This window comes from Coregonus lavaretus (genome assembly GCF_964263955.1).
Source record: "Coregonus lavaretus genome assembly, chromosome: 23".
NCBI classification, from domain to species: Eukaryota; Metazoa; Chordata; class Actinopteri; order Salmoniformes; family Salmonidae; genus Coregonus; species Coregonus lavaretus.
Genome location: NC_140010.1, coordinates 9192357 through 9219775, shown reverse-complemented (window position 1 = coordinate 9219775; position 27419 = coordinate 9192357). Strand labels below are relative to the sequence as shown.

Below are 27419 nucleotides of genomic sequence, written 5' to 3'. Positions count from 1 at the left end.
GGGCTAGACTAGACTAGTGGGGTTGATGCAATCGTCTCAGATTAGACCGGAGCTTGTTGTTGTTTTTATCGCACTGCTTTGCTTTATCTTGGCCAGGTCGCAGTTGTAAATGAGAACTTGTTCTCAACTGGCTTACCTGGTTAAATAAAGGTGAAATAAAAAAATAAAAAAATAAATGTAATTTCTTTGGTATTCTGCAGTGAAAGCGCCTGCGCCAGCTAGCTGTACGTGACGTCAAAACCAACATGGCGGTCAAGGTGACTTCGGCATCGCTTGCTTTACGTTTCAGAAATCGCTTTTAATGTTGTCTGCATGTTTTATCTGTTTTGTTGTATTGGGGATATGACTATATCGTTTAAGGGATCATTTGAGTCTGTATTTGGCGGGTGTAGGGCATTCATTGCTCCTAGCGTCACTGCGCTAACGCCCGGTCTCTGGCCTTGAATGAACATCCACAAACCAGAGTTAGCGATAAGGCTAGCACTAGCTACTACATCTGATTAACATTGCGATACTAGCTATCTACTAACTCGCAAGATTGTGCAATAATGACAACCGCATCACTCAACTACCATCATGTGTGTCTAAATACACTATTATCAGCTCTGCTCTTTGCTGTTTTAAACCTAACGAGTCATTTGAAGAAGGGTTTGTGTCTTCATTTTTTTAGTAACGTTACTGTAGCTAACTAGCCAGTAGCTAGCTAGTTAGCAGTAGCAGTGTTTCCTGGTCAACTCGCCTGCAGTAACAGTTTGTGTGATACTTTGCATTAGCATTTGTTTTGACAAGCATTGTCTGTCTCGTAGGATAGCATTCTTTCAAGTCCTCTGTTTGCTTTTGGAATCTTTTCATGTCATTTCCAATTGCAAGGAGACACTCACTCAAAGCATTCCAGCTGATTTATCCCAGTGTCAGCTAGCTACGATTGATTACAAAACCAAACAGCCTTACTAGTTAACATTTTACATTATGTACATGTCAATAGTCGCTGTGTTTTCGTTTTTGCTGCAGAACGACTCATTACCTTACATGTTTTATCTTAATCATATTGCTTGGCAGGTGCAATCCACCAAACGGGCAGACCCGAGCGAGCTGAAGGTTATCTTTCAGAAGGTAAGAACAACTCTTTGTCCTTCAACTTTAGCCTGCCACAAATTATCACTGTGCACATGCAGTTTATATGCAAAGTGACTCACAATCACAGCTTGGAATCAGCTACCCTCCCTAAATCATAACCACCTCCATCAGGAAGATGATGTAAAACTGACTATAGTTAAGTTCCTCTGGGAAACATCTAGGGTCACTTTCCCCCCAGGGTGAACTGTAGAATCCGAGGCTAGAGGTCAGAAGTCACGATTTAACTTGAGGGTACCTTGTGGGGAGCTGTATCACTATGCTCTTTAAAGACTAACACACACGTTAGGTAGTTTGGACCTTGAGCTGTTCTTGTCTGTTAATGTTCTGTATTATTTCATGTTTTGTGTGGACCCTAGGAAGAGTAGCTGCAGCTTTCGCAACAGCTAATAGGAATCCTAATAAAATACCAAACTACTCAAAAACACACACAGTAATGGTGAAAGGTGTATCTCAATAGTGTTTCCTCTTCATCCGTTTTCCTCTTCATCTGTTCTACATGGAGGACAGGAGAAGAGGTTATAGACCAGAATGCTCCCTATGCATTAAAGCACTGAGAAGGGCAGGTACAGGCATGGCATGAGGGCCTGGCTGGTAGGAAACATAAGTGGCAGTTACCCTTGACACAAGAAGTCCCTCTGACATAGCTTGAGTCATGTGACATTTGCCTGTGTTAGGTGTTTGAATGTGGCAGGCAGTGAGTGAGGGAGTAAGCAAGCATTGGCTGAATTCCAAAGCTGAATGCCTGGGTGGGGGGTCACACAGTATATGTAAAATGTGTATGTCATGTTAGAGGTCATATATCAGTGAAAACATTGTACAGCATTTAGTATTCAGTATTTCTAAGAACCCACTGAAGCTGTGAGGTCCATGTTGAACATAAATAAGGGCTCTTCTACTGTGTATTCGCAGTTGCACACTGTTGTGCTTGAGTGACATCCTTCATCGCTCTGGACAAAACAGCAGTCAGTGCCTTGTATTGGTTAAAAGAGCTGCTGAAAACATAACATAAAGCCTAAGATGGCTTAGCTCACAAAGCATTGGAAAGCTGGGGCGGCAGGTAGTCTGAGCCGACTAGGTGAAAAATCGGTCAATGTGCCCTTGAGCTAGGCACTTAACTCTAATTGCTCCTGTAAGTCGCTCTGGATAAGATGGTAAAGAGATGTTACACAATACTTTCTGCAAAGTTCTTATTCCTCTAAGAAATGGGAATCTGAATCCTTGTAAATAGACTAGTTCACCATGAGCTGTCAGTAGGACATGCCAAGTCATACGCGGGAAGTAGGGGTGCTGAGTGTGTGGCAGCAACCCCTGAACAATAATAATTATGATGATGATGATGAATAAATACAATATTTAAAAAAAGAAGGGGGTTTTCCCACGTAAGTGGTGCATTGGGCATTTAGTGGTATTAGCGGACCGATAGACGTCTGTAGCGTGGGCAAAAGAAAATCATCTGCATCTCCGCTTTGGCAAAAAGGTAGTTGTGTAATAAAGAACAGTATGTTGCAGGATTCATTAGTTGGAATTGTAAGAGTTGTTGCCCTGTCCCTTTCTCTGCGATTCTGTCATTCTAATGGCATCCAGAAAGAACAAAACCCTGTCCTCAAACATTTACATCAAAACCCTGTCCTTAAACATTTACATCAAAAGGTGCAAAGTTATGGGCAAAGACACCCAACATCCACATCAAATTAAATGTTTTTCTTGATCAAATAACATGAAAAACATCCACTTCTTGTGCAGTATTAATTTACCATCCTTACAAACCACTTAATGTAAATGTATATTACTGTATTGTACATAGGCTGCTCATATAGGTTTGTACGTGTAGACTTTCCATCACCATGAAGGATAAACAATGCACAATACAGTAATTGAGTACAGTGAGACATCAAGTGGTTTGTGATGATGTGGCTCAGTTGGTAGAGCATGGCGCTTTCAATGCTAGGGTTATGGGTTCGATTCCAATGGGGGACCAGTACGAAAATGTATGTGCACTCAACTGTTAGTTGCACTGGATAAGAGCGTCTACTAATATGTAAAAGGAACGAATAGACCATTTCAGTTTTCACAGAAATAAGTTGCATTTGCAAAGTATTTCAAGAATCTGGAATACATATCAAGCAAGTATTTTTGTATTCCACAAGTATTATCAGATTAACGTTTTTGTTCCTGATAATTATCAGACTCAAGTCACAAATGCTGGTAAATACTCACATAAATTTAGTTTAAATTATTTTCACAAAAGTAGTGCACTGGGCCTTTACTAGTCCTGTATTAGCAGACCGATAGACGGACCGAAATAGACGTCTAAAGTTTTTCTTTTGCATCTTTTTTAAAAACATTTTAGTCATTTAGCAGACGACTTACAGGAGCAATTAGGGTTAAGTGCCTTGCTTAAGGGCACATCGACATATTTTTCACCTAGTCGGCTCGGGGATTAGAACCAGCGACCTTTCGGTTACTGGCACAACGCTCTTACCCACTACGCTACCTGCATCTCCTACACCTTAGCAGGAAACTCAATGACTCGATGTCGGTTTCTGTCGTAACCGTCCTGATAATGGTCAGGGTTACGATTGTTATACCAGTACAGGGAAGGGACCCAATGTGACGTTATTTGTTTCTGTCGTAACCCCTCCAGCATGCCAGTGTGGTGGATGCGGATGGTGAGAAGTTGATGACCCCGGGGGACTTTGTGCAGAAGTACCTTGGCCTGCAAACACAGATCCACCACAACCCCAAAACTGTCCAGCTCATCGCAGGTGTAGCTGATACCACCAAGGACGGGTAAGGAGCTGTCTACATTCACCCTCTCTCTGTCCTCCCCCTCTTTCTCTTTGTCTATCTGTGTTTCGCACCCTCTCTTCACCAAAGATGGGTGAAGAGCTGCCTCCCTTCTCTCTCTCTTTCTGTGGACATGAGGAACAGTTGCTCAAGCTTCCTGCCTTTCTCTCTCTCTCTCTCTCTCTCTCAGGGCTTTATTGGCATGGGAAACGTATGTTAACATTGCCAAAGCAAGTGAAGTAGATAGTAAACAAAAGTGAAATAAACAATAAAAAGTGAACAGTAAACACTGTGAACAAATTACACTCAGAAGTTCCAAAAGAATAAAGACATTTCAAATGTCATATTATGTATATATACAGTGTTGTAACAATGTGCAAAAAAATAGATAAAGTACGAATGGGAAAATAAATAAACATAAAAATGTGTTGTATTTACAATGGGGTTTGTTCTTCACTGGTTGCCCTTTTCTTGTGGCAACAGCTCACAAATCTTGCTGCTGTGATTGCACACTGTGGTATTTCACCCAGTAGATAAGGGAGTTTATCAAAATTGGGTTTGTTTTGGAATTCTTTGTGGATCTGTGTAATCTGAGGGAAATATGTGTCTCTAATATGGTCATACATTTGGCAGGAGGTTAGAAAGTGCAGCTCAGTTTCCACCTCATTTTGTGGGTAGTGTGTCTTCTCTTGAGAGCCAGCTCTGCCTACGGCTGCCTTTCTCAATAGCAAGGCTATGCTCACTGAGTCTGTGCATAGTCAAAGCTCTCTTTAAGTTTGGGTCAGTCACAGTGGTCAGGTATTCTACCACTGTGAACTCTCTGTTTAGGGCCAAATAGCACTCTGTTTTTTTGTTAATTCTTTCCAATGTGTCAAGTAATTATTTTTGTGTTCTCATGATTTGGTTGGGTCTAAATGTGTTGTTGTCCTGGGGCTCTGTGGGGTCTGTTTGTGTTTGTGAACAGAGCCCCGGGATCAGCTTGCTTAGGGGACTCTTCTCCAGTGTCTTCCAATTTTCCCAGAAGTGGTTAGATTCTATGGATTTTTCACTTGCATTGAGCAGATTCTGACATGCTGTTCCTTCTTTTTCCGTAGTGTATTTCTGTATTGTTCTAGTGATTCACCATAGTGAATGTAGGCTCAGGTTTTCTGGGTCTCTATGTTTTTGGTTGGATAGGTTTCTAAAAAAAAATCTTAGGTTTTTGCATTCTTCATCAAACCATTTGCCATTGTTACATTTCTTAGGTTGTCTGCTTGACAGTTTTAGATTTGATAGGGAAGCTGAGAAGTCAAATATACTGTTTGGTTTTCTACTGCCAAGTTTACATCTTCACTATTACAGTGAAACGTTTTGTCCAGGAAGTTGTCTAAAAGGGATTGCATTTGTTGTTGCCTAATTGTTTTTTGGTAGGTTTCTACACTACTTTCCTTCCATCTATAGCATTTCTTAACATTATGCATTTTCCTTTTGGCTTTGATGCCTCATGATTTGAGTATTGCTCAGTTCAAGTAGACAGTGATTTTGCTGTGATCTGATAGGGGTGTCAGTGGGCTGACTGAACTCTCTGAGAGACTCTGGGTTGAGGTCAGTGATAAAGCAATCTACAGTACTACTGCCAAGGGATGAGCTGTAGGTGTACCTACCGTAAGAGTCCACTCGAAGCCTACCATTAACTATGTACAGACCAGTGGAGGCGGCTGAGGGTAGGACGGCTCAAAATAATGGTTTGATGTATTTGATACAATTCCATCTATTCCGCACCAGCCATTACCATGAGCCCGTCCTCCCCAATTAAGGTGCCACCAACCTCCTGTGGTACAGACCCAACATGCGGCAGAGCTGCAGGAGTTGTGACCCTTGTTTTTGTTTTGTTTTTTTGTCATAGTTGTGTCTAGGGTGGCATATGGGGGAGGGAATGCTGTCACCTCCAGGTAGGTGTTTGTCCCCCTGTGTGCTGAGAGTGTCAGGTTCTTGTCCAGTTCTTTTTTAGGTCGCCACAGACTAGTACATGTCCCTGGGCCTGGAAATGGTTGATCTCTCTGTCTCTCCACTCCTAACATCAACAATGTGAGATTGTTTTCATTGAGCAGAAGGCTCCTGCAACAGGGAATGATAGTGATCTGACACACACAGACAAGAATGGTGCTGCTCATCACAGTTAATTAGGATGTTATTGGGTCTGTAAGAACAGTAGCTTCCGTAATGGACCCTCATAGATAAGATTACACACACTAGAGGTGGGATGATAAACTGAATTATGGACACCAACCACTTGTCATGGACATTTAGCTTATCACGGTAGTAGGGCCCTACTAGAGAAATGTGAAGATTGAAATGAAAAAATATGCTAATATAGGTAATTGTTAATGTGACGATTGATAGCTACAACATTCAAAATAGTGGTCGTTTTAAGGGTATTATAAAAATACAATAAATAACTGTGGTGTGCACATTGTTATAAACTTATCGTTCCATTTTATTGTGATAATTCTGTCCATTTATTATGATATGGATTTTGGTCCAAATCTCCCAGCTCTAACACAGACACACACACAAGCAGTTACCATGTAGCCTAACGGCAGGTAGCCTAGCGGTTAGGGTTGGGCCAGTAACCGAAAGGTCGCAGGTTTGAATACCCAAGCCAACCAGGTGAAAAATCTGTCGACGTGCCCTTGAGCAAGTCACTTAACCCTAATTTGCTCCAGGGGGCGCTGTACTACTATGGCTGACCCTGTAAAACAACACATTTCACTGCACCTATCCGGTGTATGTCACAATACAACATCTATCTAGTGGACTATATGCACTCCTATGAGAGTTAGACGTAGGAGTTAGTGATTCTGAAAACATTTACTCCTTCAAGGTCAAATGTCTCAAAGAAACAATGAAAAATATCAACAAATAAAATAGAAGTCTCACTCATTGTTTGGCTACAAGGGTCAACTAGTCTTAACCTCAGTCAGTAAGGTAACGGATAAAATTATCAATAAAAGTGTTGTCTTGCAGGGTGCAGAACCACACATCTGTGTCATTCAGAGCTGTTTAAAAGTAATGACCTCTGACAAGCAGCGAATCCCCAATGAACCTTCTACTTTTAATTCAGTTTACAGAAATGAATTCAAATCCATTACAATTGGTTTACAGTATTTTAAATGCATGGGGTAATTTTAAGAAATACGGCATGGCCTAATCTCGCCCTAGATCATTGTTGACATTTTTATGATGTTTCAGTGAAAGCTGAGCCTTTCTCCTTCGGATTGGATGTTGTGTAACTGAAGCTTTGTCCTTCATGGCATCATCGTGTGTGTAATGTCACCCCTCTTTCTCTCTCTCCACAAAACACACCCAGGCTGATCTCGTTCCAGGAGTTCTTAGCGTTTGAGTCGGTGCTGTGTGTTCCGGATGCACTCTTCATCGTAGCCTTCCAGCTGTTTGACAAGACAGGCACTGGAGATATCTCTTTTGGTACGTTACTGTCTGTGTGTGTGTGGGGGGGGGGGGTTTGGGGATTTGTACCTGCTTTTGTCAACTGTTCCCATCGTTTCAGCCCAGAAAATGTTGTAATCATTTCATTGTTAATAGGATTACGACTTAGCACGCTATTACGATCTCTCTAATACACTGACACTCTCACACACACTTTTTTAGTGCTTGAGAGGATGTGGGTGGGTGTGTGTGAGCGCGCGCTTGGCATGCCTAATAAAAGGGAACCAATTATGGTTTGTTAGTATACTCAATCAGCCTAAAGGTTACTGTAATTCAAATCTGATGAATGTGGGCTATTAATGGTCTGGCATAGAATTAGAATGAGTAGAACAGATTTGTCCCTGTGTTCACAGAAAGAAACAGAATTCTGAGATGATGTGAAGACATTTTAAAATGGTACACCCAAGATGGCCGCCGTTCCTCCCATCACATAACATTGCATTGAATGGCAATCTCCATTCTACTCATTCCAATTCTATGGTTCTCTCTCACGTTATCCTACCCTTTAACAGAGAATGTGCGGGACATCTTCAGCCAGACCACAGTGCACCACCACATCCCCTTTAATTGGGACTGTGAGTTCATCCGCCTGCACTTTGGACACGACCGCAAGAAACGCCTTAGCTACCTTGAGTTCACCCAGTTCCTACAGGTATTCACTCACTCTCCACTCACGCACTTATTCACTCACTCACACCACACAGTCACTCACACTCGTTCTCTGTCTACAGGAGTTGCAGTTGGAGCATGCCCGCCAGGCCTTTGCTCAGAAGGACAAGAACAAGAGCGGCACCATCTCTGCCATGGACTTCAGTGACATCATGGCCACCATCCGACACCACGTGCTCACACCGTTCGTGGAGGAAAACCTGGTTTCGGTAAGTGTGTGTGTGTGTACTGTGTATATGAGTGTGTGTGGGATAACAGAGAGAGAGTCGGTGTGTAAGAGAAGATGGAGAGAACTGGGGAGTAAAAGAAAGCGAGGGAGGGAGAGTACCCTGTTGATCACGGGGCGGCACGCCTGTTCTAACCCTCCTCTGTGTGATTGTCCTCCCAGGCTGCGGGGGGCAGCACCTCTCACATGGTCAGCTTCTCCTACTTCAACGCCTTTAACTCTCTCCTCAACAACATGGAGCTGATCCGCAAGATCTACAGCACACTGTCCGGGACCCGCAAGGACACACTGGTCACTAAAGGTAACACACTGGCCACTAAAGGTAACACACTGGCCACTAAAGGTAACACACTGGCCACTAAAGGTAACACACTGGCCACTAAAGGTAACACACTGGCCACTAAAGGTAACACACTGGCCACTAAAGGTAACACACTGGCCACTAAAGGTAACACACTGGCCACTAAAGGTAACACACTGGCCACTAAAGGTAACACGCATGTTCCACATACACGCACTCATGTATACACACATCCATCCATACCCCTCGTATACCCTTCCACACACACGTACACTGTACTGACACACACCAGGGTTCTCCCCAAAGAATGGAAGAGAGGCACTGCGCCACCTTTGGACTGGCTGCTCCACTATGTAATAAAAAACTAAAAGTAAGTAAATGTTGTATTATTATTTGTTGCTTTATTTGTTCTCATATAAGGCCATTTGTTGCTCTAGATTACAGGAAATGGCAGTTACAGGTGTTAGAAAACACATAAGAGTCCAAAGGGGGGCACTAACACCCTCCGGGTCTCCTCCCTGGTCGTACTCAGCAGCACCACCTGGGGAGAACCCTGCACACACACTTGTCAGAAGTGCTCAAGACATGTTAGAGTGAGCGGAGTAGTGGGATCACACCTTCCAGTCATCTGTTAGCTGCCAGCAGAGGAACTGTCATGTTGAAGAGGGACTTGGCGAGCTCTCTCAATCTATGTAGTACGTCTGTGTTATGCAGACTATTTACCTTTTTCTCTCTCTCTAACACCCTCTCTCTTCCTCTCTTCCTCCCTGTCTCTCGATCTCCCTGTCTAGAGGAGTTTATCTTTGCTGCTAACAAGTTTGGCCAGATCTCTCCCATGGAGATCGACATCCTGTACCAGCTATCAGGCCTGCACTCCCACTCTGGGTAAACACACACACATGCATGAATATCGCTCTTCAGCCTTGTACTGTATGCATAATATATGCATGTGTCCCTTACACAATAATACCTGTTCAGAGTGCTGGGGCAAACCTATTGAATATTGTGTGGTAATGGTGCTGTGTTGTCTCAGACGTCTGAACTTTTCGGACATTGAGAGGATAGCCCCACTGGAGGAGGGAGCGCTACCCTATCACCTGGCTGAGATACAGAAACAGGTAAGAGACCTGTGTGTGCAAGTGAATGACTGTGTGTGTGACTGTGTGTGTGTGTGTGCGCGCGCGCAAGTAAATGAGCATGCATGTGTGACTGTCTCTCTGTAGCAGAGCCAGGGTGATGGTTCCAGGTCAGTGTTGCTGCAGGCTGCAGAGTCGGCCTACCGGTTCAGCTTGGGCTCTATTGCTGGAGGTAAGGGACTGGGGGGGTTGATGAGATAAAGGACTGGGGGGGTTGATGAGATAAGGGACTGGGGGGGTTGATGAGATAAGGGACTGGGGGGGTTGATGAGATGGGGGACTGGGGGGGGTTGATGAGATGGGGGACTGGGGGGGGTTGATGAGATGGGGGACTGGGGGGGGGTTGATGAGATGGGGGACTGGGGGGGGGGGTTGATGAGATGGGGGACTGGGGGGGGGGTTGATGAGATGGGGGACTGGGGGGGGGGGTTGATGAGATGGGGGACTGGGGGGGGGGGGGGTTGATGAGATGGGGGACTGGGGGGGTTGATGAGATGGGGGACTGGGGGGGGGGGGGTTGATGAGATGGGGGACTGGGGGGGTTGATGAGATGGGGTAGGGGACTGGGGGTGGGGTGTTAAGGGACTGGGGGGTTAGGGTTAGGTTTTGGGGTTTGGGAAAATAGGATTTTGAATAGGAGTCAATTGTCCCCACAAGGTTAGTAAAACAAGACTGTGTGTGTGTAGCTACGGGAGCCACGGCGGTGTATCCTATAGACCTGGTGAAGACCAGGATGCAGAACCAGAGGAGTACAGGCTCGTTCGTAGGAGAACTTATGTACAAGAACAGCTTTGACTGTGCCAAGAAGGTGCTGCGCTACGAAGGCTTCTTCGGCTTCTACAGAGGTACGGACAGACACTTCTTGGCTGCTCTCCTGATCACTCTTCCTCTCTTAGCTGCTGTTTTCCTTTCTCTCGCCTCCTCTCTTTTCTCCTGGTCCACATATTTTTTTTATTACCTGCTCTTCTTTTACATTTATGGGCTACTCTCCTCCTCCGCTCTCTCTTCTGTTGATGGACAAAGGACTGCAAGGCTGCCATCTAGTGTTGGCTCACCCACACTAAATCTGCATCCGTCCATTCACCCACTTCCTTTGTCCTTTTTAATTCTCACCTTTCCTTCATTCTCATCCCTGCACTCTTTTCTCCTCCCTTCTCTCCTTCTACATTGAGAAACTAGTCATCATGAGATGTGGTTCATGTCATATGTGGACTCAATCTCCCATGCTGCTCTCCAGGTCTTCTTCCCCAGCTCATAGGCGTGGCTCCAGAGAAGGCCATCAAACTCACAGTGAGTCAAACTCCTCCCCTTCCAGTCCACTCAGCCAATCACTATGGAGATGCAACTTAAGATGACACTTCATTCCCTCTGTAGTATCTTTCTGCTGATTCGCTCTCTCTCTGTCCCCCCTCTCTCCCTGTAGGTGAATGACTTTGTGAGAGACAAGTTCACCGGTAAAGGTGACACCATTCCCTTTGCTGCTGAGGTGCTGGCTGGAGCCTGTGTGAGTATGACTGGCCCTGTTCCATCTCACTCAAACTACCCAGCCCATTCTATTCCACCTAATCCTACCTAAATGGGAGGGTGTGGTAGCAACCCTCTCTTCCTCGTCCATCTCTTGCTAACTTATTTCCCCTTATGTCTCTCTCTCTGCAGGCAGGGGGTTCCCAGGTGGTCTTTACTAACCCGCTGGAGATAGTCAAGATCAGACTGCAGGTGGCAGGAGAGATCACCACAGGGCCCAGAATCAGCGCCCTCAGTGTCATTCGAGACCTCGGCTTGTTTGGCCTCTACAAGGTGTGTGTGTGTTTGACCATTACGTCTGGTGGCATTGTTCTTGTAATTTGGGAAACAGGCCTTTTTGATTGAAAATAATGTCACTTACTCTTTGTGTGTGTGTGTAGGGTGCTAAAGCATGTTTCTTGAGAGACATCCCTTTCTCAGCCATCTTCTTCCCGGTGTACGCCCACACCAAGGCTCAGTTCGCCGACGAGCAGGGAAGACTGGGCGCGTTACAGCTGTTAGCTGCTGGAGCCATCGGAGGTACACAGACCTACCCAGAGTTGCAATTCAATTCCATTTTATTTGACTGTCAAACAGTCCTAGCCTCCGGTGATACCCTTTCTTACTCCATTTCCCAGGTATCCCTGCTGCCTCTCTGGTGACGCCTGCTGATGTCATCAAGACACGCCTGCAGGTAGCAGCGAGGGCGGGACAGACCACCTACACTGGAGTCACGGACTGCTTCAGGAAAATCATGCAGGAGGAGGGATTCAGAGCACTGTGGAAGGGAGCTGGAGGTGTGTGTGTGTGTGTGTGTGTGTATGTGTCTGTGCGTGCATGCAGAAATGGGAATTTGCTTACTTTCTCTCTTTCTCTCCCCAGCTCGTATGTGTCGATCCTCTCCTCAGTTTGGGGTGACTCTGGTGACCTATGAGCTTCTACAGAGGTGGTTAAATGTGGATTTCGGAGGACAGTAAGTACACACACACACACACACTCTCCCCACTGTTATAACGCAAGTTAGCATTTTTAGGTAAGATACAATGTCTCACATTTCTTTCTCTCTCCAGTCGTCCATCAGGGTCTGAGCCCACTCCTAAGTCTCGTATCTCGGAGCTTCCTCCGGTCAGCGCTGACCACGTGGGCGGCTACCGTCTGGCTACGGCCACCTTCGCTGGTGTGGAGAACAAGTTTGGCCTCCACCTGCCCAAGTTCAAGTCCTCTGGAGTGGTCTCCATACACCATGACACCTCTTCTGCCCCCCCCCAAGAGGAGGCTACTGCCCCCTAAAGACTGCCCCTCTAGCTACCGGCCACCACTCCACTAGGGCTATACACTTAGACACACACACACACACACACACACACACACACACACTCCTAGGGGCCATGCACAAAAATACATACTAATACACACACTCAGTTCGAAGGGCCATGTAACCAGAAATGCACACACACTCCCAGGGTCCATGTAACCAGACGTACACACATACACACTGCCCCCCACCCCTCCCCTCCCAGGGACTACTTCAGTGCTCTCTCTCCCTGGTCCTGGAGAGCTGACTGTAGGTCAGTAGTTAAAGCTCAGTCAGTAACCTGAACACTGTACTGTACTGTGTTGTTTCTCCAGTGGCTGCATGCTCCTCTTCTCTTCTCTCCATCCCTCTTCATCTGAAACGTGTAGTTGAAAAGGAGCCTCGTCTCTCTCTGTCCCTCCCTCTACTCCTCTGCTCTCTTCCATTTCTCTCCCCATTCCCCTTTCTCTCTCCCCCATTCCCCTTTCTCTCTCCCCCATTCCCCTTTCTCTCTGCTGGCTCCTCTCTTCTCATTAGTAACTGATTTTGATTTTCTAATTTTTCTTTGATGCACAGTGTGTGTAAGGCTACTATGATTGGACAGTGTGTAGGGGATATTTGATTGGACAGCGTGTGTAAGGCTTTACTCTGATTGGGCCTTGCACAGGAAGTTACTGTACATATTGTAGATCTGCTGTACAGAGACGTGACACTGCTGGAAAGAAAAAGTGTTACTGTAATGTTGGACAACAATCTTATGGTAATCTTAGAGCAACACCATGATGAGAGAAATGTTTTGGTGACAGAAGTGTTGCAGTAATGTTAGAAAGCAACATGACGGTAATGTTATGTTAGAATGACGTTGGGACTCCGTCTCTTGAATCACTCTTACTGATTGATGTACAGACAATTTCAACATGTGTTTGAGGAGAATCATGAGCAAAGGATTAGACCATAACTTAAATCCATTTCAATTCATTCTGTGTATTTTATTGAAATAAATAAATCATATGTATGGTTTTAAATTTAGAGGTTAAAGTGTTTATTTCAAGGGGAATAAACAGCAAAAAAGGACAAGCAAAACCTTTGGTGTAATACTAGACTTGGTCACTTCATGTTATACTGATTAAATGTTTCTATTAAATCAAATTCATTAGATAAGGAGCATATCTATACAGAGTTTGACAAACTCCTTCCAACAGAGAATTGTGTAATGGACAATGTTCCAACAACAAAAGTCTAGTTGAAATGCTAATTAGAATTTGGTGCTAACATGGAGGATAGTTGGCCAAACTCTGTATGCATCTATGGCTCTGCTTAGGTCCATATCTTCATATGAGGAAATACTTCATTAACATCCTTTCAGGAAGGAGAGAGAAACTGGGTTTCTATTAAGAGACCTACAGGTACAGTACATTTTTTAACTCTGGTTTATTCAAAAACCACTAACATATTCAGTCAAGGCAAGTAAAGTTAATTTAAAAAGCACTTTTTGTCTTGTAGTGGTATGAGCTTAGGTGTAGCGCTAATGTTAAGGGATATACTAGTAAAGCTATCCGCAGACATGTTTAAATATGTAATATGTTGAAAATATGTGCAAGAGCATGGATAAATACAATTGAAGCTAAAATGTGAGGGCATTGCTGCCGTAGTCTATAAAGGTTGGAATGGGCATAGCATGGGTCATCCTATTCCTGTTCTTCACCATTAAACACACATCAGCCTTTAGGGAATAAACAGACGTCTCGAAAACGTATAAATACAAAGTAGTAAAAAGGTACAAAGTTTTGCATATTTAGAAAAGCACTGAGTTGGAAGAGCTGTGGACAGAACACTCAACGTTCTGGATCGTTCTAGAACCTGAAAGGATAAACATCACACCTCATCCTGTTCCAATTGGAGGGAGGGAGGATTTGGAAGCGAGAGCAGGAGTGGTTACCATGGCGATCAGGCGACTAGGCGCTGCGCGGCCAGCTCGTCCCCTTCATCTCGGTTCTCGTTGATCTCCACGAGCGTGTGCACCAAACGGGTCCACTCATCTGCCTTGGGCACACAGATTTGCTGTGGAACACACACACGGGTTAAACAAATTCAGGTATGACACTGCAGCAGTATAAGGGTTTTACTTGATGAAGGAATAGATATCTCACCTCTCCTACGTCATAGACCAGCACCTGTCCGTCTGAGTCTCCTGTAGCGATCTCTCTCCCTGAGTGAGCCCAACGCACACGGTTCAGAGCAGGAGACCCATCCACACACACACTCGCACTGGGCACCTAGGACACACACACACACAATGTTTGTTGCATTGTTCATATGTATGTCTGTTGTTTGTACTGTGTGTGTGGGAGGAGCTATAGGAGGACGGGCTCATTCTAATGGCTGGAATGGTACATTTGGAACAGTCAGAAGTGGTTTCCATACGTTTGATACTGTTCCATTAATTCCATTCCAGCCATTACAATGAGCCCGTCCTATAGCTCCTACCACCAGCCGCCTCTGGTGTGTGTACCTCTGTGTCGTTGTTGAGGTTCCACAGGTCCAGGCGTCCAGATCCGTCCACACAGGCGAAGAGGGCGGGGTGTGTGGGAGACCACATGACATCATACACATAGTCACAGCTGTCCTCAAACGAATACAGAGGACGGGTACTCTACAGAGAGAGAGAAGGTACTGTTAAGTTAAAGAAAGAGGTAGGGTTAATGTGTGTGTGTGTGTGTTACCTTGGTGGTCCACAGCTTGACGGTCCAGTCGAAGGAGGCAGAGATGAAGAGATGGGAGAAATCCACGGGACCCCCGGCACTGTGACAGCTCAGCCCAGTGACTGGACCATGGTGCCCCTCAAACACATCACTGATGCCTGCCTTACTGTAACACACAGGATGTGCACAAAGCAATCGTTACTTCCCATCGCAAAATTAAATCACACACACACACACTCACGTACCTCCCGTGGCGGCAGGCGGTGTACACCGATCCATCTTCACTGCCGACCACAAAGTTGTTGACGTCACCCAGAGGAAAAGCCATGGAGGTCACTGCTACTGCCTTCGACTGCTTAAACACCAGCTCCAGACTGTCCTGTAACACATACAGCATTAAGACTGCCAAAACACTAGCTCTGCGATGTCCTGTAACACACACAGCATTAAGACTGCCAAAACACTAGCTCTGCGATGTCCTGTAACACACACAGCATTAAGACTGCCAAAACACTAGCTCTGCGATGTCCTGTAACACACACAGCATTAAGACTGCCAAAACACTAGCTCTGCGATGTCCTGTAACACACACAGCATTAAGACTGCCAAAACACTAGCTCTGCGATGTCCTGTAACACACACAGCATTAAGACTGCCAAAACACTAGCTCTGCGATGTCCTGTAACACACACAGCATTAAGACTGCCAAAACACTAGCTCTGCGATGTCCTGTAACACACACAGCATTAAGACTGCCAAAACACTAGCTCTGCGATGTCCTGTAACACACACAGCATTAAGACTGCCAAAACACTAGCTCTGCGATGTCCTGTAACACACACAGCATTAAGACTGCCAAAACACTAGCTCTGCGATGTCCTGTAACACACACAGCATTAAGACTGCCAAAACACTAGCTCTGCGATGTCCTGTAACACATACAGCATTAAGACTGCCAAAACACTAGCTCTGCGATGTCCTGTAACACACACACACGCTGCAGTAGTACCTGTGGTTGAGACAGCATGTCCAGGCTCCAGGAGCACATCTTTCCGTCAGTCGAGATGCTGATGAGGTTGTGAGCATTCTGGGTCCCCACCACGTTCACACAGTACACTGGGTGCTGAACATCACCGGACACAGACACAGTTCAGTCTCTATGGGCGGCAGGTAGCCTAGCGGTTGGGCCAGTAACCGAAAGGTTGCTGGTTCGAATCCCCGAGCCGCCTAGATGAAAAATCTACCGATGGGCCCTTGAGCAAGGCACTTAACCCTAATTGCTCCTTTAATTCTCTCTGGATAAGAGCGTCTGCTAAATGACAAATCTAAAATGTATGTGGCTAATATTAGGTTGTACCTGTATAATAAAATGTAAACAATTTCACAATTTGAAAGCTATTGAGCACTCTGTGTGTGTGTTACCGTGTGAGCGGATGCAGAAAGGGGAGTTCTCTGTACAGGTGTTCTCTTGTTGCTCCTGTTGTCCCATAGGACGATCTGGCCTGAGTAAGTCCCGCCCACAACCAGGTTAGGATGGAACCTGGCGAATGCTGCTGACATCACTGCAGACTGGAGGAGAGGCAGAAGAAAATGATTTTCGCAGAGCAGTGTGGATGTGTGTGTGTGTGTATCACAGGAGGTTGGTGGCACCTTTATTGGGGAGGACGGGCTTGTGGTAATGACTGGAGCGGAATAACTGGAATGGTATCAATGCCATTCCATTCACTCCGTTCCAGCCATTATTATGAGCCGTCCTCCCCTCAGCAGCCTCCACTGGTGTGTATGCATGCGTGCGTTCATGAGTGTGCGTACCTGGCAGTGGAAGGTGTATTCGGGTGTTGTCTTCTTGTATTTCATGTTCCAGACCAGAGCCACTCCGTCAGGCTCATGAGGAGCATCCTCGTTGTTGTTGTAGGAGGCCACCAGCAGCTCAGGGTACTGAATCGAACAGGAGTCAAACACAAGAGATTAATATGAATCCAACAGTTACATACAGTATATACACTGAATGTACAAAACATTAGGAACACCTTCCTTTTGCCCTCGGAACAGCCTGAATTCGTCGGGGCATGGACCCTACAAGGTGTCCAAAGCGTTCCACAGGGATGCTGGCCCATGTTGACTCCAATGCTTCCCAAAGTTGTGTCAAGTTGGCTGGATGTCCTTTGGGTGGTGGACCATTCTTGATACACACGGGCAACTGTTGAGCGTGAAAAACCCAGCAGCGTTGCAGTTCTTGACACACTAAAACAGGTGTGCCTGGCTCCTACTACCATACCCCATTTAAAGGCACTTATTTTGTCTTGCCCATTCACCCTCTGAATGGCACACATACACAATCCATGTCTCAAGGCTTGAAAATCCTTCTTTAACCTGTCTCATCCTCTTTATCTACACTGATTGAAGTGGATTTAACAAGTGACATCAATAAGGGATCATAGCTTTCACCTGGATTCACCTGGTCAGTCTGTCATAGAAAGAGCAGGTTTTGTACACTCAGTGTATATTTAGAATCATTACACACTCTCTTACCTGAGGAGACCAGTCCAGACAGGTGACCACTCTGTTCTTGGACCAACGTTCGTCAGAGAACGCCCTGTTCAGAGACATCTTTGCCCCCGCCTGCATCTCACTGGAAACAGAGAGCGAGAGAGAGAGAGGAGGAGGGGGTAGAGAGAGGAGGATGGGGAGAGTGGAGGAGGGGGTAGAGAGAGGAGGAGGGGGAGGGCAGTGGAGAAGAGGGAGAGAGAGGAGGAGGAGAGTGGAGGAGAGAGTGGAGGAGAGAGAGGAGGAGGAGGGGGAGAGTGGAGGAGAGGGAGAGAGAGGAGGAGGGGGAGAGTGGAGGAGAGAGAGGAGGAGGAGGGAGGGAGGAGAGAGAGGAGGAGAGTAGAGGAGGAGGAGGGGGAGAGTAGAGGAGGAGGATGGGGAGAGAGAGGAGGAGAAGGAGGAGAAGGAGGAGGAGGCGGTGAGGGGGAGGAGAAGGTGAGGGGAGGAGGAGGGGGGTGAGAGAGGAGGAGGGGGTGGGGGTGAGAGAGGAGGAGGGGGGGTGAGAGAGGAGGAGGAGAGAGAGAGGAGGTGGAGAGAGGAGGGGGAGAGAGGAGGAGGTGGAGAGAGGAGGAGGGGGAGAGAGGAGGAGGAGGGGGAGAGAGGAGGAGGAGGAGGGGGAGAGAGGAGGAGGAGGGGGAGAGAGGAGAGGGAGAGTGAGGAGGAGGAGGGGGAGAGTGAGGAGGAGGAGGGGGAGAGTGGAGGAGGAGGGGGAGAGTGGAGGAGAGGGGGAGAGTGGAGGAGGAGGGGGAGAGTGGAGGAAGAGAGGAGGAGGAGGGGGAGAGTGGAGGAGGAGGAGGGGGAGAGTAGAGGAGGGGGAGAGTGGAGGAGGGGGAGAGAGGGTGCAATAAAAAAATACGCTCTCTATAGCTGTGAGTGTGTGTGTTTATTATTGATATTGATTATTGTACTACAATGTTGAGGGAGCTAACACACAAGCATTTTGCGGCACCTTTTATACCTGCTGTAAACTGTGTATGTGACAAATAATAATAATAATCGTAATTTTTTTTGGTGTCTCACCCCTCCTTGTCTTCCAGGTCTCGGCCGCTGTAGTCAAAGCAGACGTCCACTCGTTCAGACAGAGCCCGCTCCACGATCCTGCTCCCTCGATCGAAGAACGTCATGAACTCCTCTGAGTGGAGAAGGTGCATCTTCTCCTCTTCAGTCAGTTCCTTGGGAGGGACTACACACACACACACATGAATATCAGCAGTGGTGTAGGCAGGGCTAGCCAACTTACAGGTCACAGGTTAGAGGTTGGAGGGTATAGTCAGTCTCACCTTCTTCCTGCTTCTCCTCCTGATCAGCTTTCTCCTCCTGGGACTCCTCTGCTGGCTTGGGCTCGGCCATCTCCTCCTCCTCCTCCTCCTCCTCCTCTGCTTCACACACACACACACACACACACACACAGGTTCAATATCATGCTCACAACATACTTAAAAGTCTGTAAATTGCTGGTGACGCATTAAAACACAAGGACTACCTGGTTTGTCCTGGGTGTGTGTTTGTGTATAGGTGGGGGTCTGTGTCTCCTTGGAGTAGGACACAGACTCTTTGGGTGGGAAATCCACCTGGGTCACCTTTGCCATGCCAAGCCTCAAACCTCGCCTGGTGACACATACATAGTCAGAGACACATACAAACCTAAAAAACACAGCCACAACATTATACAGACTCTCTCTCTCTCACGCACGCACACACAAGGTCAGAGACTCTTCCACATCCAAACACACCATTAGAAAGACAAACACTCTACATGTACACATGTCCACCAAGGAAAGGACCAGGAGGAACAGAAGAGAGGAGCAGTACTCCAGCCCAAGTAGGGGTTTGTGTCTTAGAGAGTAAGCGAGAGCAGAGCAGTACCCCAGTAGTTCAGAGTCAGAGTGCAGCTGCAGAGTAGAGGGGTCAGGATCCCAGTGTAACGTCCTGATACAGCCACAACACACCACCAGGGGGCAGCAGTTAGTCAGAAAGAGAGAAAGAGAGAGATAAGGAGAGCGAGAAGGAGAGAGAGAGGAGTCGGAGCGGAGTGAAGAGAGGGGAGGGAGAATGATGGAGAGATATGGAGCGAGAGAAACAAAGACAAAACAACAGGGAGGGAGAGAGAGAGAGATGGAGAGAGAGAGAGCGAGAGAGAGAGCGATAGAGAGAAGGGTGGAGCGGGAAGTGAAAGAGAGAAAGCATGCAGGTCAGAATTTACACACGTGTTGTTAATAAATACTGAGCATGCAAGTACACTGAACAAAAATATAAACGCAACGTGCAACAATTTCAAAGATTTTCCTGAGTTACAGTTCATATAAGGAAATCAGTTAATTGAAATAAATAAATTAGGCCGTAATCGATGGATTTCACGTGACTGGGAATGCAGAAATACATCTGTTGGTCAGAGATACCTTTAACAAAAAAGTAGGTGGTGTGGATCAGAAAACCAGTCAGTATCTGGTGTGACCACCATTTGCCTCATGCAGCGCGACACGTCTCCTTCGCATTGAGTTGATCAGGCTGTTGATTGTGGCCTGTGGAATGTTGTCCCACTCCTCTTCAATGGCTGTGCGAAGTGGCTGGATATTGGCGGAAACTGGAACACGCTGTAGTACGCGTCGAACCAGAGCATCCCAAACATGCTCAATGGGTGACATGCCACCATGGGGCACTCTGTTCACAACAATGACATCAGCAAACCGCTCGCCCACACGTCTGCCATCTGCCCGGTACAGTTGAATCCAGGATTTACTTGTGAAGAGCACACTTCTCCAGCGTGCCAGTGGCCATCGAAGGTGAGCATTTGCCCACTGAAATCGATTACGACGCCGAACTGCAGTCAGATCAAGACCCTGGTGAGGACGACGAGCACGCAGATGAGCTTCCCTGAGACGGTTTCTGACCGTTTGTGCAGAAATTCTTTGTTTGTGCAAATCCACAGTTTCAACAGCTGTGCGGGTGGCTGGTCTCAGACGATCCCGCAGGTGAAGAAGCCGGACATGGAGGTCCTGGGCTGGTGTGGTTACACGTGGTCTGCGGTTGTGAGGCCTGTTGGACATACTGCCAAATTCTCTAAAACGACGTTGAAGGCGGCTTATGGTATTGAAATGAACATTCAATTCTCTGGCAACAGCTCTGGTGGACATTCTTGCAGTCAACATGCCAACTGCACGCTCCCTCAAAACTTGAGACTGTGGCATTGTGTTGTGTGACAAAACTGCACCTGTGTAATGATCATGCTGTTTAATCAGCTTCTTGATATGCCACACCTGTCAGGTGGATGGATTATCTTGGCAAAAGATAAATGTTCACTAACAGGGATGTAAACAAATTTGTGAAACGAAATAAGTTTTGTGTGTGTATGGAACATTTTGGGGATATTTTATTTCAGCCAGCTCATGAAACATGGGACCAACACTTCACATGTTGCGTTTCTATTGTTGTTCAGTGTAGTTAATCATATAGACACACGTACCTGGTGTTTCCATCTCCAGAGTCCTGGCTTCCTGTCTCGCTGCACATTGACTTGGCTGAGGGAGACATGGGGGCGGGGACTAGATAGTGAAACAAACACGTATCCTCTGTTATTACCCTCAGAGGCTGGGCTGTTGAGAGTGAGTGAGTGAGTGAGTGAGTGAGTGAGTGAGTGAGTGAGTGAGTGAGTGAGTGAGTTAGTCGGAAAATAAAAAAGGGGGAAGATACAAAAAAGCAAAATAAATAAAGGGAGAAGAGAGAGAAAAAGTAGGGTTAAGTGGCATGCTGAGGCTTCATGCAGAAAGGCTTGTTCAAAACCAGAAGAGAAAACAACAGTTAGAAAAGTTGTGAATAATTCTTTAACGATTCAACAAAACCAAGACAGGACAAATAAATTAAATTGGTGTAACACTCAAATGTTAATCACAGACGGTGAACATTAAATTAGAATACAAAATGTGTGTGTGTGCGTGCGTGTGTGCGTGCGTGCGTGTCCTTACCATTGGGTATATCAGGGTTAATCCCCATGCTCTGCAGTAGAGCTTCAGCCTCTCTCCTCTTCTTCTCCAGGTCAGACGAGTCTGGTGCACAGGCTCCACCCCCCTCCCCTCCCCGCTTAGAGTCAGACCCCTACAGGGGGAGAGAGGGTAAGGGGGGCAAGGGAGAGGTAGCGTGAGGGGATTTGTTGAATGGGAGGGACAGGGAGACAGTAATGTAATAAATACTGCATATGTAGGCTATAACATGATACTGTAATACTCCTATACTAAACGCCCCCACTCCTCTGCATCAAGCCATGTTCTACATATTTATTCTCTTCTCTCTACTCACATCCTTCTTCTTGTTCTTCTCCTCCTCTTTTCTCTTCTTCTCCTCTCTGATTTGGGCCAGGCGTTGCTTCTTCCTCTCCAGCTCCGCCTTCAGCTCACTCTTATCCTGTTTATCTGCCATGCTACGAGAGGGAGCGAGAGAGAACAAGTCCAAATGAGTTTGTTCTAACTGCTAGTGTGTGTGTGTGTGTATGTGTGTGAGAGAGGGAGATGGTAGCTACTGGGGGTATCATACTGGAACCATGTGAACACAAGGGGATAACTATTCATGACAATGTGTCCTTTATCTGTATGTGACATGGAAAATAATAAATAAAGTACTTATCTATGCTATGCCTATGTTTAGCTGGGATTGTATTAGCTCTGGAAAGCTCTAGGTGTCATTCTGCCTTCTCCCTACAGTTCTCAGCCATTAGCTTCGTCCATGAATGCCTCATGTCAACTAAATCAAATAAAATTGTATGTCACATGCGCCGAATACAACAGGTGTAGACTTTACAGTGAAATGCTTACTTACAAGCCCTTAACCAACAATGCAGTTAAGAAAAATAAGTGTTAAGTAAATAATTAAAGAGCAGCAGTAAAATAAAATAACAGTAGCGAGGCTATATACATTTACATGTACATTTTAGTCATTTAGCAGACGCTCTTATCCAGAGCGACTTACAGTTAGTGAGTGCATACATTTTATTTTTATTTGTTTTCAACAGGGGGAACTGGTACAGAGTCAATGTGCGGGGGCACAGGTTAGTCGAGGTAATTGAGGTAATATGTACATGTAGGTAGAGTTAAAGTGACTATGCATAGATAATAAACAGAGAGTAGCAGCAGCGTAAAAGAGGGGGTGGGGGAACAATGCACATTTTACGGCCTTCCTCTGATACCACCTAGTATAGAGGTCCTGGATGGCAGGAAGCTTGGCCCTAGTGATGTACTGGGCCGTACGCACAACCCTCTGTGTTTTAACATTTAGAAACTTGAATAATCATCACTTGAAATACGGCTTTCTAAACATATGGTCTTTATCTTTCATCAGCGAGAAAGAATCCTTAAAATAAAAAAGGTAGACTTACTGTAGCAGTTACAGATCCATACAGCTATTGGTGACTCGATCCGTCGAAACTACACTTCCCGAGTTATGCTTACACAGATGTTCGCAGAAAGATAGCTAATGAGCACAGGTGGTCGCCTCTGGTCTTTCGTCTGTTTTTGGTAAACAACAAGCGCTGTAACATGGAGATATGGCCGTGTGGGAACACGAAGCATAACCCTATCAAGGTGTGTATCAATTTAACCTTTTTGTAAAAAAAGTATTATTATTATTTCTCACTGATATGAAAGGTCCTTATGCTTCCAAAACCGTATCGCAAGCAATGCATGTTAATGTTCAGACCCAGGGCCGGCTCCAGGCATAAGCGACATAAGCGGTTGCTTAGGGCCTCATACTGCTAGGGGGGACCCAACCCTAACTGTATTTTCTTAATTTTTTTATTTATGTACAGTTGAAGTCGGAAGTTTACACACCCCTTAGCCAAATATATTTAAACTCAGTTTTTCACAATTCCTGACATTTAATCCTAGTAAAAATTCCCTGTCTTAGGTCAGTTAGGATCACCACTTTATTTTAAGAATGTGAGATGTCAGAATAATAGTAGAGATAATTATTTATTTCAGCTTTTATTTCTTTCATCACATTCCCAGTGGGTCAGAAGTTTACATACACTCAATTAGAATTTGGTAGCATTGCCTTTAAATTGTTTAACTTGGGTCAAATGTTCCGGGTAGCCTTCCACAAGCTTCCCACAATAAGTTGGTGAATTTTGGTCCATTCCTCCTGACAGAGCTGGTGTAACTGAGTCAGGTTTGTAGGCCTCCTTGCTCGCACATGCTTTTCCACACATTTTCTATAGGATTGAGGTCAAGGCTTTGTGATGGCCACTCCAATACCTTGACTTTGTTGTCCTTAAGCCATTTTGCCACAACTTTGGAAGTATGCTTGGGGTCATTGTCCATTTGGAAGAACCATTTGCGACTAAGCTTTAACATCCTGACTGATGTCTTGAGATGTTGCTTCAATATATCCACATAATTTTCCTTCCTCATGATGCCATCTATTTTGTGAAGTGCACCAGTCCCTCCTGCAGCAAAGCACCCCTACAGCATGATGCTGCCACCCCTGTGCTTCACGGTTGGGATGGTGTTCTTTGGCTTGCAAGCTCCTCCTTTTTCCTCCAAACATAACGATGGTCATTATGGCCAAACAGTTCTATTTTTGTTTCATCAGACCAGAGGACATTTCTCTGTCCCCATGTGCAGTTGCAAACCGTAGTCTGGCTTTTTTATGGCGGTTTTGGAGCAGTGGCTTCTTCCTTGCTGAGCGGCCTTTCAGGTTATGTCGATATAGGACTCATTTTACTATGGATATAGATACTTTTGTACGTGTTTCCTCCAGCATCTTCACAAGGTCCTTTGCTGTTGTTCTGGGATTGATTTGCACTTTTCGCACCAAAGTATGTTAATCTCTAGGAGACAGAACCCGTCTCCTTCCTGAGTGGTATGACGGCTGCGTGGTATCATGGTGTTTATACTTGCGTACTATTGTTTGTACATATGAACGTGGTACCTTCAGGCATTTGGAAATTGCTCCCAAGGATGAACCAGACTTGTGGAGGTTTACAATTTGTTTTCTGCGGTCTTGGCTGATTTATTTTGATTTTCCCATGATGTCAAGCAAAGAGGCACTGAGTTTGAAGGTAGGCCTTGAAATACATCCACAGGTACACCTCCAATTGACTCAAATGATGTCAATTAGCCTATCAGAAGCTTCTAAAGCCATGACATCATTTTCTGGAATTTTCCAAGCTGTTTAAAGGCACAGTCAACTTAGTGTATGTAAACTTCTGACCCACAGGAATTGTGATACAGTGAATTATAAGTGAAATAATCTGTCTGTAAACAATTGTTGGAAAGATTACTTGTGTCATGCACAAAGTAGATGTCCTAACCGACTTGCCAAAACTATTGTTTGTTAACAAGAAATTTGTGGAGTTGTTGAAAAACGAGTTTTAATGACTCCAACCTAAGTGCATGTAAACTTCCGACTTCAACTGTAGGTACTCAGTCGGGGTCTCAATTTACTGTTGAGAGTTAAAATAGTTGAATACACAAGGTGGAAGTTCGAAATTTGGTTGTGCATCAGCAATTTTTATCTTGTTATGTCAGTCACTGACAGTCACTCAATTAGCCAGATCTGCTAACAATTTATAGATTGGTAAATTAGTCTAGCCAGCTATCTAAACTTGTAGTTATCATGGCCGAATACTGATCGGTCACGCAGGGCACGTGCCCAAGGGGCCCCAATTTATTTTGTTAGTCACTCTCACTCAGATATCATTAACATGGCATAAGTCATGGCAAAATGGGTAGAATTGCAGGAAATTAGCTGTAAAACTGGGGAAAAAATTATATCTGCCCCATGGCAAGATGAGTAGAATTTAATGAAATGTGTTTAAAATGTTATTTCCGCCCTATGGCAAAATGTGTAGAATTGCAGAAAACTTTACAAAAACTGCAACATTTTAATAATTTTTTGGGGAACTCAGTCAGGGGTCCCAATTTATTTTTGAGAGTTAGAATAGTAGAATACACAAGGTGCAAGTTCGAAATTTGGTTGCACATCAGCAATTTTTATATTGTTATGTCAGTCACTGACAGTCACTCAATTAGCCATGTCAGATAAAACATTTTGATTGGTAAATTAACCAAATCTCGCTTTGGGCCCCTGTTCAGACCAAGCGTTGGGGATCTCAACAAAACTCCCCCTGTACAGAAGACACCTTCGTCCAATGACTCTTACGTGTAATGTAATAGAACTGAGAGTCCCGATCAAAAAGGTCTATGTTATTATATTTTGATCAAAACCAATTCGGATCAGATCTTATCATGGGCGGGACGAGATAGAAAACTTAGGCCTACTTTTTGTCCGTTGATTCATGCAGGAGATAAAATCATGAGATTACAACATTAACCAAAAGGTTTGTTATTAACACCAAATTAATTTGATGGTTGATTGGAAAGGTCAAACGGGTTGATTGGCAGTGGTGTAAAGTACTTAAGTAAAAATACTTTACAGTTCTACTTAAGTAGTGTTTTGGGGTATCTGTACTTTACTTTACTATTTATATTTTTCGACTACTTTTACTTTTACTTCACTACATTCCTAAAGAAAATATTGTACTTTTTACTCCATACATTTTCCCAGACAACCTAAACGACTCGTTACATTTTGAATGCTTAGCAGGACAGGAAAATTGTCAAATTCAAGCACTTATCAAGAGAAAACGTGGTCATCCCTTCTGGCCTGGCAGACTCACTAAACACAAATGCATCTTTTGTAAATAATGTTGGAGTGTTGGAGTGTGCCCCTGGCTATCCATATATTTTAAAAACAAGAAAATGGTGCCGTCTGCTTTGCTTAATATAAGGAATTTTAAATTATTTATACTTTTATTTTAGCAATTACATTTACTTTTGATACTTAAGTATATTTAAAACCAAATACTTTTAGACTTTTACACAAGTAGTATTTTACTGGAGGACTTTCACTTTTACTTGAGTGACTTTCTATTAAGGTATCTATACTTTTACTCAAGTATGACAATTGGGTACTTTTTCCACTGATTGGTCACATCCCAGTTTCATCTGATTCTGTGATGGACGCTCGCCCGCTGGCCAACAGTCAACGTCATCTGCGTCCTGGCAGTCAACGTCATCTGTGTCCTGCTCGATCTTCTTTTTAGAGACTATGTGCTCGATGCCAAACTAGCCAGCAAACGGAGCACACGTTGACTGGAGAGAGAAAGCCGCAACCCTTCATTTAAACTCGCTTCATTGTACAATGGTAATCTGATTATCCACATGGTAGATTTAGTTTTGACAATAATCTCCTAGCTATTCTTGCAAGGCAAGGGCGTTAGCTAGCTAGCTAGCCAGCCGGCGATAAACCTGACAGTGACAGCCAAAGTGCCAACAATACAAGTAGCTAGCTATCCTGTTAAGTACACGGTGACCGACTCAGACATGATCAAATCGCGTATCACGGTTTTAAACTACTAAAACATGAAAGTAGCTAGTATAATTACACTTACTTGATATAATGCTTTAAATGAACTCCAATTCGTATGGAGTTACAGTACTAGGTCGGTGATGGAACTGACAGCTCTACAAACAATGATCAGTGGATGATGTCATACCGAGTAAGGAATACCCCTCCTGGTTAAGGTTGGAATTCGGGGTGGATAATCTGATCCTATGTCTGTGAATACGAGCAACTTCCAGAC

The 27419-nt window shown here is 45.1% G+C and overlaps 2 protein-coding genes across 4 annotated transcripts; one reads left to right on the top strand and one right to left on the bottom strand.

Moving 5' to 3' along the window:
- On the top strand, positions 1–13568 carry slc25a12 (solute carrier family 25 member 12). The gene is made up of 18 exons (XM_084188218.1): positions 1–257; positions 1060–1113; positions 3782–3927; positions 7274–7389; positions 7923–8062; positions 8142–8288; positions 8468–8606; positions 9398–9491; positions 9640–9724; positions 9830–9914; positions 10429–10587; positions 10980–11032; positions 11166–11246; positions 11399–11539; positions 11647–11785; positions 11884–12042; positions 12128–12218; positions 12316–13568. Exons 1-18 carry the CDS (start codon positions 246–248, stop codon positions 12533–12535), a joined length of 2061 nt encoding a protein of 686 aa, XP_084044344.1. The 5' UTR covers positions 1–245; the 3' UTR covers positions 12536–13568.
- LOC311150707 (dynein, cytoplasmic 1, intermediate chain 2a-like) lies at positions 13553–27419 on the bottom strand. 3 transcript variants are annotated; one of them, XM_084188219.1, is made up of 17 exons: positions 27228–27296; positions 22082–22202; positions 21751–21880; positions 21252–21330; positions 19655–19717; positions 19272–19396; positions 19069–19167; positions 18809–18971; positions 17774–17873; positions 17054–17179; positions 16664–16810; positions 16251–16364; positions 15487–15620; positions 15263–15407; positions 15052–15192; positions 14690–14815; positions 13553–14600 (listed from the first exon to the last, which is right to left on the bottom strand). In XM_084188219.1, exons 2-17 carry the CDS (start codon positions 22199–22201, stop codon positions 14487–14489), a joined length of 1926 nt encoding a protein of 641 aa, XP_084044345.1. In that variant the 5' UTR covers position 22202; positions 27228–27296; the 3' UTR covers positions 13553–14486. The 3 variants fall into 3 exon arrangements, with proteins under 3 accessions (XP_084044345.1, XP_084044346.1, XP_084044347.1); XM_084188220.1 differs by having other exon boundaries at positions 19069–19164; XM_084188221.1 differs by lacking the exon at positions 19655–19717 and having other exon boundaries at positions 27228–27419.

Excerpts from the sequence above, each read along its gene's own strand:
- LOC311150707 (XM_084188219.1), bottom strand. The coding sequence starts at position 22,201 with ATGGCAGATAAACAGGATAAGAGTGAGCTGAAGGCGGAGCTGGAGAGG. Across the intron at positions 17,874-18,808 it reads GACCTGGAAGACAAGGAGGG|TGAGATGCAGGCGGGGGCAA; the intron begins GTGAGACACCAA and ends CTCTGTTTCCAG. Across the intron at positions 15,408-15,486 it reads ACCGCCTGCCGCCACGGGAG|TAAGGCAGGCATCAGTGATG; the intron begins GTACGTGAGTGT and ends TGTGTGTTACAG.
- slc25a12 (XM_084188218.1), top strand. Across the intron at positions 11,033-11,165 it reads AGAAGGCCATCAAACTCACA|GTGAATGACTTTGTGAGAGA; the intron begins GTGAGTCAAACT and ends CTCTCCCTGTAG. Across the intron at positions 12,043-12,127 it reads ACTGTGGAAGGGAGCTGGAG|CTCGTATGTGTCGATCCTCT; the intron begins GTGTGTGTGTGT and ends TTCTCTCCCCAG.